Source organism: Notothenia coriiceps, unplaced genomic scaffold (genome assembly GCF_000735185.1).
Source record: "Notothenia coriiceps isolate Sejong01 unplaced genomic scaffold, NC01 NC01_scaffold00028631, whole genome shotgun sequence".
NCBI classification, from domain to species: Eukaryota; Metazoa; Chordata; class Actinopteri; order Perciformes; family Nototheniidae; genus Notothenia; species Notothenia coriiceps.
This window is the reverse complement of record NW_011361332.1, coordinates 1-9499: the sequence shown is the minus strand read 5'-3', so window position 1 is coordinate 9499 and position 9499 is coordinate 1. Positions and strand designations below refer to the sequence as shown.

At 41.5% G+C, this 9499-nt stretch overlaps 2 protein-coding genes across 3 annotated transcripts; one reads left to right on the top strand and one right to left on the bottom strand.

Moving 5' to 3' along the window:
- The first annotated feature begins 1784 nt into the window (after positions 1-1784).
- On the top strand, positions 1785-5679 carry LOC104958300 (LIM domain transcription factor LMO4-B-like). Of its 2 annotated transcripts, none has more exons than XM_010786020.1 (5): positions 1785-2092; positions 3077-3312; positions 3405-3501; positions 3813-4035; positions 4572-5679. In XM_010786020.1, the coding sequence occupies exons 2-5, from the start codon at positions 3098-3100 to the stop codon at positions 4757-4759; spliced, it is 723 nt and encodes a 240-aa protein (XP_010784322.1). In that variant the 5' UTR covers positions 1785-2092; positions 3077-3097; the 3' UTR covers positions 4760-5679. The 2 variants fall into 2 exon arrangements, with proteins under 2 accessions (XP_010784322.1, XP_010784323.1); XM_010786021.1 differs by having other exon boundaries at positions 1788-2092; positions 3813-3971.
- Positions 5680-7267: 1588 nt separating this feature from the next.
- On the bottom strand, positions 7268-7721 carry LOC104958299 (uncharacterized protein KIAA1586-like). Its single transcript, XM_010786019.1, has one exon. The coding sequence runs from the start codon at positions 7703-7705 to the stop codon at positions 7442-7444; it is 264 nt and encodes an 87-aa protein (XP_010784321.1). The 5' UTR covers positions 7706-7721; the 3' UTR covers positions 7268-7441.
- Between the last annotated feature and the right edge of the window lie 1778 nt (positions 7722-9499).

Here is a 9499-nt window from a genome sequence, read left to right as displayed (position 1 = left end):
AGTGAACTCCGTGGAGTGACACATGAGGCTCCCTCCCTGTGACTGTCAGATGGAGGGGAGTAAATACAAGCCGCAAGCTTTTTGGACAAACTCCCCCTCTCTCCGGCAGAAACAGGAGATGCCATAACTGTATGTATGTATGTAGCAACGGTTTCAAATCAGCATCTCTTTGACAAAAAATGTAAATTAATAGCTCAAATAAAACTCCAAACATCTTTAATTGTGTTGTAATAGCTCTTTTAGTTTCAAACCTGATTTTTATAAGCTTCTTAGTTTTTGCAACAGTCTGTAAATATACACAACTTTATAATAAAATGCACACATTTACCTTTTTCTAGACTAAACACAGGTACGATCCTAAGTTAAAACATAAGGTTATCATGAGGTTGTTAACATTGCAGTTTATCAGTGGATGTTTGCCGGAACTAATTGTTAACAGCTTGTTTCCTGACGGACACACACAGCGTTGAGACGGGTCAGGTAGAGACCGGTCTCAAGTCAGCACCAAAGCAGACTCGCTGTTTGAGGGCTTGATAGCCCACTCCCCCTCCACACCGCTCCACACTCGTTGCTTTGGAACAGCCCTTAATATGGCGGACCCTCCGCGTGAACGCGCAAACGGAGGGGTAGGGTGTAGGGGTAGGGTGTAGGGGTAGGGTGTAGAGGTAGGATGTAGGGGGCGGTTTGGGAATGGGCCCTCCTTTCCTATCATGTAGAGAATTGGAACGGCACTTATCATGGCTGCCACTGAGGGACTTCCGGGTCATTTCACTCCGTTAGGAAGGTTCCTAGCTAAATGGACTATTCGACTACAGCCCCTGTCAATATCAGCTAGCTTTAGGAGCTTCTTGGGACGGGGTAGGGGGTAGGGGATTTGACAAAAAATACAAATCTAACATGTCGACATCATATTTAATACTTTGTACTTTGTCAATGAAAGTATGATAATTATGGATGGATGAAAGGATTTTAAATTGACCAGCACCATTTCCATAAGCCCTATACGAAGAATGTTTGGTGTGTTGGATAATCGAAAAATCTTGCCTTTTAAATTCTACTGTTACATTATAACATTTCTTAGCAAATCATTTACTGAAAATGTCTAATGTTTTGTATTTGTTTATAGTAGGCCTACTTCTTCGAATCATAAATTGTATGCACACTTTCTTAAGGCCAAAGTAATAAATTGGAGTAAGACATTTCAAACATGTATTTGCAATAGAATGTTTATTTGTTAATAATGAAGCAATATCGGACAGTTTCCAAAGTCTTTCTAAACACATTTCCTTCCATAGAAAAGGAGATGTTAAGATAGATAGATAGGTAGGTAGATACTAGATAGATAGATAGATAGATGGATCGATAGATAGATAGATAGATAGATAGGTAGGTAGGTAGGTGGGTAGATACAGATAGGTAGGTAGGTAGGTAGGTAGGTAGGTAGGTAGGTAGGTGGATAAATATAACTAGAGTATCTAAATAATACACAATATAACTGAAAATATTGAATAATTGAATACTACCACTATATCACCACAATATCTCACTATCAAACTTACCAAAAACTACATGATAATGTATGTGTTTAGCTGATTTCCATGTCAATACCGCCCACACACTCAGAGACATCCTAAAGGGAGTGAGTGTGCATATTAATAAGCCACTATAAACTCATAAATCATTGTGACTGCGGATACGCCCCCTGCTCTGCTATTGGCTACTGCGCCCTTCACGTGGGTTACGTTCCCTCTCGGTAATTTAAATAGCCCCTTGCGCAATTTGATGAATAGTGTCGCTGTCAGGAGCGTTGGAGACAGATGAAGGGGAGTTGATAGATGGAAAGCAGGACAGAAGGATAGAGGACAGGAAGAGAAGCTGCGTCATGTCTACTCACAGTTACACTCACTGAGAGTTAGCTCAACTATCCCCGCCTCTGTTCCCGGGCTTTGTGTCGTGTCGCTTCGCCTTTTTCTGCAAAGTTATGGAGCGCAGAACACATCAGGTCTGAGTGTTCCAGCTGTCCGCGTGCCGACGTTCTTCTGAACAGTCCTTCAGTTTCCTAGAGTAGCTCCGGAGGAACGTTTTGTCTCAGGTAAGATATCTCCTGTTTCCCTCCTCTCTGATTCTTTTCACTCTGAGCAGTGGTCGGCGAAGTATTCATTATCTACCTAAGTAAAAGTACAAATACTATGGTCTTTACATACTTCATATAAAGTAAAAGTCCAGATCTTAAAAAAGTCCAGATCTTAAGAATGCATTATGGTTGTTTTTACAATACTATATTATTCTAGAATATTATATTACCCATTTTTGATAACAACAAATGCACGAAGGAGGACGTTGTATTTGTTCAATTGTGGGTCAATTTACGTATGGTTAACTTTTAAAAATACTAGGTATGTTAGCAACAATATAGTACTGCATCTTATCATATATCATGTGTTTTTATAAGTAAAAAAGTAACTATGAGTGTTAAATACCTAAAGTGGAGTAAAAAGTACAATATTTGCCTCCAAAATGTGGTGGAGAATATGTAGAATAACATACAAGTAAAGTAAAGTTTGTTAAAAGTGTACTTAAGTACAGTACTTGAGTTAATGTACTATGTTATATTGCACCACTGACAGCAAGATAGCATCTCCTGTGCAAACCGTTAAATAAAGTAAGTACTAGTAAATAGAGTCAAGTACTTTTTTTAAATCCTTTTAGTAATCAATTACTCATTACTGGCACTCTTCCAAAAGTCCCATTTGGTTCCCTTCCCCCTTACATCACAATACACCTTGGACATATTGAAGAAAACACGGGGCTTATTCTCATCAGGAATAATATTACTTGTTATTTTGACATTAGAGAGATATAATTTATACGATTATAATGTATTTATTTATTTTTGTTATTTATGGAGAACTGTGCCTATTCCAGCTCTCAGTTCCTGCTATTGCAAAGTAAATATCTAATAATGGAAACAAAAATAAATATGGTTAAACGGATAGACTTTTATTTCACAAGTCACAAGAAATCAGCATTTGTGTATTTATGTCTCAGTTTCCTAAACTGTCTTGTGTGTGTGTAGCCTTGGAGGGCCCCCATCATCATGGTGAACAGCCAAGCGTCAGGCGTGCCGTCGGCCCCCAGGTCGTGTGCAGGGTGCGGGGGAAAGATCGCCGACCGCTTCCTGCTCTTCTCCATGGAGCGCTATTGGCACACTCGCTGCCTCAAGTGCTCCTGCTGCCAGGCCCAGCTGGGAGACATCGGCACCTCCTGCTACAGCAAAGGGGGCATGATTCTGTGTCGGAGTGACTACATCAGGTGAGAGGAGGAAGAGGTGGCAGAGGAGGGGGCCAATTCTTTTAAATGTTTAAAGCTGTGCAGACTGAGTAATCTGTGTGTGTGTGTTTCAGACTGTTTGGGCACAGCGGGGCGTGCAGCGCCTGCGGACAGTCGATCCCCGCCAACGAGATGGTGATGAGGGCACAGGGAAACGCTTACCACCTGAAGGTAAGTCTGCAGCTGGTCCTACATCACCAGGCACCATCTCCCGCTGCTGGTTTGACAGACACATCTGGGATTTGTAAGGAGTGACAGTGAGACAGGGAGGAGGAGGGGTGAGCACCTGCTCCTACCTCATGTAGTCACTTTTAAACTTTGATGAGAGATCATCTCTAATGGTGCAGATTAGACTCTTTGAATCTTTCATATTTAGATTCATATCAACCCATCAAGTTTACAGAGTTTTGATGACCATATTTAATTGTTCAATGTGCTTTAGTGGTTTCGATCCGTCTCTGACCCTCTGTGTGCTCCTGTAGTGTTTCAGCTGTGCCACCTGTCGGACCAGACTAATGCCTGGCAATCACTTCCATTACATCAACGGTACAATCTTCTGTGAACACGACAGACCTGGCATCTTGTTGCTCAACAGCCACCTGCTCCCCCTCCAGAGCAGCTCTGTGCTGACAGACCAGAAGGTGAGCCACTGCAGAGCCATCTGTACCCCACAGCACCCCCCCCACATGTCTGACTTCTCCTGGGGTAAAAGGCTACCACAGCAAAATGATGCAGTACATACAGAAATAAAAATACTACATCAGAGATATTACTCTGAAACAATTTATTGTAATTTTACAATTATTTCCACCTTAACGAGCTGCTATACCGTTATGATACCTATATGTTAATGCATTAGTTCTTAGTCCAACTTAATAACATAACACTTAAGAGCACTGTGTTCTGCTGCATTGTGAGCACACTCACATTACACCTTACAATTGCAACAATATGACTCGCATTGTATGTCATATTGTTTTTGGATGAATAAGTTAATCAAATAGGTATTTAACACTATTTGATTTAATTTGCTTAAATCGTTACCTCTATACACTAACAGGAGCAAGAAAACAAAAAATCCTTTGATAGGCGTATAATGCACATCTTATTCATCTTATTCTTAATAACATAGGGAAACTCCCATGTATTTTTACTTGACGAAGACCAATCTGCAGATTTTGTTTTACTTGAACCACTTGTTGTATCCTGACTCTTTTCCCTCTCCCCTGCCTTCTCTTCAGGTATGCTGAGGTGCCTGCTTCTTGATGTTGTTGTGATTTCTCCTCACTGCCCCGCCCCTCTTCCCCAGGAGGGAGGACACCGTTGCTTACAAGATCCCGGTCCGTCACCGCATCGGAAACTATACGCCACATCACATTTATGTCGTGTTCAATGTTGTCTGTGCATCATGCAAAGACTTTGTGTGTGATTTGCACTGGCAAAATGCTTCTTTGGGACTGAAAGAAAGCCAAAGGAAAACGATAAGGATGAAAGCCTGCGCCAACTGGAAAAGAGGGAATAAAAGACGCTTGAATGAACATTCGATGGACTGCTGTAAAATGACTGTCAAAGCTTTGCTTATGCCATGTGGCAAATATTTTCCCTGAGCGTCAGTGTTTTTAATGAACTTGATCTCTCTCTTGTATAAATTAATCTGAGATCTCACACTCCGCGGATTGAATATAATATGTATGGGTGTTAGGTAAAAATGTTCAGTCGTAAAAAACCTTGTAATAAGATTTTAAACTATTTCAGAGTTAAGATTCAAACTTAAAAAAAAAATCTAAAATCTAATGTTTCTGTATGATGAACAAACTGAATGAACCAGTGATGTTTTTTTTTTTCTTCCGTAGAGTTTTATTTCTTTATCAGATGTCTGTTCAATGAGTGAAAAACAACTGTGCCGTTTTAAATGAAAATCCTATTAAAGCGGTTTTTCTGTAACATGTCACAAAGCAAGCTGAGGTCATTTTGAAGCCCGAGCGGCATTACAGAGACATTGTATTGCATGGTACGTAACACGCTGGAAGTGACTGTCTCTCTCACTCTATTTAGCCCTGTATGGTGAAAACATGCCTGATTACCCTGAGGAATGGAATTAGGGGGCTTGAGCTCTGACCATTTACAGAAGCAAAACATGAGCCCTGTATCTGCTGCTGGAGCTCCTCAGAGGCTGAACTCGAGGCACATCCCGCGGCTGACTGGCTCGGTGGCTGGCTGCCTCTAATAAGGACTAATCTGAAAGCAGGCTAATTAAAGGGGAGTGGCCCCTCTATATTCAGGGCATTTGAAAGAATCTGATGTATTTATTGTTTACCATGTTCTAATTAAAGCTCCAACACAGGCTGGTTGTTTCCCATCGAGGCTTTGTTCTCCACCATTCTCTGCATGGCTCCTGATTTTCAGGAGATTCATCGAATTCACTCTCACTCCTTGTGGCTTTTTAATGCGATGTAAAAACTTTAGTCTCAGCATACCTTTCGGAGATTGGGAGTTAATCTTATTGTGGTAGCGGCGGTGGGAAGCTGAAGATATGATCTGCTCTTCTTTCACACCTTTCCCCGGAGCATGGCAGGCATCAAACTCACACCTTAATGCGCTTAGCTATTTCAAACGTCCCTCTTGTCATGGTGGGTGCTGATACTGCATCAATTATTTATTCCACGTCTGATCAAGAAGCGTCACGCAAATTCATTAACGTATGCAAATGTTCACAATTACAATTATCTTTCTATCGTGATGGTGAAGAAATAAAACCTCGGCACATTCCCGAATCCCACTGCACCACAAGTTACACTTTGCATTCAAACTAATCAAGCCTCATCTGCCTTTTCTTAATTAGCCGGAACGTTTTCAGATGCCAATTAGCAGGTCTCATGAAAAGCCTCTTTGCCATGAGGCGTTGTCTTTTTATCAGAGCTACTGCAGGTGTTTACCTCACCATGTAGCCTGTGTCATAGGAAAGTGTTTGTTCCTACTAATTAATCATATTAACACATGCAGATGAGTGTAATTGCCCAGGCTTCTCCACCTCACACGGTTTGAAGACACAAGATGATGCCAGGATATTTTTCACATGCTCAGGATGAAGAGGACAAGCCTCCTTCATGCCCAGACACTCCTGTGATATAGATCCAAGATGGTTGCCCGCCTTTAGCCCAGTTCCCTTCTCATCCTGATCCACTGCTTCTTGGAACGACTCCCAGAGTGTTTGGAACGGGACTGCTTTGTGTCAAACTGAAGTTTGAACAGCAGAATGTGGTCAATATCTGGGGTAAAAAGAATCCAAAATAGAATGATTGAGCTTTAAGATTACATATTCAGGTTGATATTTGTTTTTTACTGTGACATGTCTCAATGCATTAATGTTCAAAAAGCTTGTGGGCAGTGGTGTATTCTACTTTTTTGTAGTGGGTATACTGTAATAATTGTATTCATCCATCCTAGAGCGACGCATCGCGGAGCGAAACCTGTCTCGAAGCAACACCTCATGAACACCATCACACTCACTAATGCATTGAGACTGGTTATGTGTTAACAACATGTCAATGTATTAAAACATTTTATGTGACTTTTAACTGCCATAGACATTAACAATAAAAAAATAAAAGAATGAACAATGATGGAAAAAGCCCACTTATCTTATAGGGTTGAACAATTAATCGAAATATTCATCAAAATCTCAATATGGCCTACTGAAATTTTCAAGTAGTATACAATAAATATGGTCATGCTACAGATGTCCTGACCCACACATCATATTCTACACTTAAAAAAACATCTTTGTTTTGCATAGATCTGCACAAATATCACACAATAATCATTTTCAACATATTTTTCAATGCATTAGATAATTATTCAAACTTCTTCAGCCCTATTATCTTCCATAAATCATTGTCAAACTGTGTACTGGATCAGCTTAAATGAACAAGCAAACATCCTTGAAGTGCTACAAGACAAATTAGCTTCAAACAAGAAACAAATTAACAAATATGCTTCACCTCAATAAATGAGGGTTGAAAAAGCACTCAACATGTCCATACTGGGTTCACTGTGTTAGTCCACAAGCCCTGAAAAAAGGATGGAACACTTCTAGACATAGTCTGGTAGTCTACAGAGCTTTCCAGATATGTTTGTACTCAGGCATCTGAGGTGTGCATTGCCTCCTTGCTTGCATGGCAGAGCGATGGCTTCTCAGCCATGTTGTGACGTACTTCCTTGGCTCAAAAAGTGTTACAGGGGGCCCATTGATGCTGATCATCATCAAATGACTTACATTTGACAACAACAGTGTCGATCTCTTGTCTGTGCATATATTGTTCATGAGACTGAAGCCCCTTTCACACTCAGCAGTGCTGCAAGGGATGGTCTTCATGCATTGTATGAGTGGCTTTAAGCTTTCAGGCTCACTGTCTGGGTGCTCAAGGAAATCTCTCATACCATTAACTGCTTGCTCTTCACCAAGATTGAACCGCCTACAGAGTCGTTTCACTTGTGCCTCACCATGCCGTATGCCAGGGGTTGATGGCCAGTTGCCTGTATCCAGAACACTGAAATCATGAAGCATTTCACCATCAAATGAGAGACGCTTCTCCAAGTTGTTGATCAGACTTTGTAGGAATTGTTTTGCGTTGATTGGTGTGAGCTTTGCATTTGACTCCAAGGGAACAGATCCTAAATGTCCCAACGCTTGTGCAGTCAGTGAGACTGCAGTGAACCAGCTCCTCTAATTTCTCTCCTTGGGTATCTTTGAATGATGCCAGCACTCTGATGGTGCGCTTTAGAAGATGGTCTGGTCTCAAGAGTGTGACAGAATGGGCCTGGAGTTGCTGAGACAGGTTTGCAAGTTCAGACAGTGCATCAAACATGGTCACACAGGAATTCCTTGCTTTGCATTCGACGTGCAAGGCCTCTATAAGTTTGTCTCTCTTTGCTGCTTCTTGTTTGGTCGCCTGCAGCAAATTGTCAAAGTGTCTATTGAGTGCTTCATATGATGTCCACACAGCCTTTACAGAACGGAAACTGCTGGCCACCCATCGCGTACTTAAAACTCTGCCAATTTTCAGGACTTGCGAGCCCACTTCTTGTGCTGCTACCAGAAGCTCTCGTGCATTTTTATTGGACTGACTGTAGAGATTGTGGATCTTCTCTGGGAACACTTTGAAGTGGTTGACTGCCTGAACCTCATCCACAGCATCAGATACAGCCAGTTCCAAACGGTGGTTCATGCAGTGCCATGTGAAGAGGTTAGGGTACCTTGCTGTCAGCCTGGTTGCCACACCAGAGTTCTTGCCTAACATGACACTGGCTCCATCAGAAACAAATGAGACCCAGTTCTTTTGAAGCCACTCTTCAGTGAAGCCTGAAGTGTCCAAACAGTTCAGCAGAGCTTCTTCTATATCCTTTGCCCTTTGGCTCTCCAGCTCAACCAGCTCCAGAAACAAAAATTCAGGAGTAGCTCCATCCACTGAGGCTTTCAAGTTGACAATCATTGCAGATTTGTGGCTGATGGATGTAGCCTCGTCAATGAGAACAGACAACTTGCTTGAAGACGTCACAATACTGTGAACTATTTTTTTCTGCATCTCTTTTGCTATGTGTGCAATTTTTGTGTAACTGTACCTTGAGTGCAGACTAGTGCCCATGTTGGCACCATTTTTTTCCTGAAGCTCAATGAGACTATCATGGTCAGTAAAAGGTCGGTTCATCTTTGCAAGATAGTATGCTGTTCTGAATACAGAATCTGTCTCTGCAAACACAGTCTCTGACACAGCTCTCACCAAATTTCCAACTAAATCCTGTCCACCCTTCTCCGTGAGCTCCTGGGCTATTTTGTGTGCTCTGGACGTCTCATGTCGTCTAATCTTGTTTCTCAAAGAGGCCAGGGATGTTCATCTGCTTGAATCTGAGGACTGGATCTTAAAGTGCACCCACTCCTCAGACATAGACACTCGTTGTTCTGTGAGGACACCTGTTGATTTTGTAGCGCTGCAAAGAGCACAACCTCGAAATAAACAAAACCATGGCTAATTAGCATAATACAAGTTTGTACCAATAACATCTGCAGAAAAGAGCCAAGATTTACTCAAAAGTATTTAATAAACTGCTTACAATATTTACATCATGGCTAACACATGCATGAAAAGCAGATAAAAGGAGAAAAATGTTC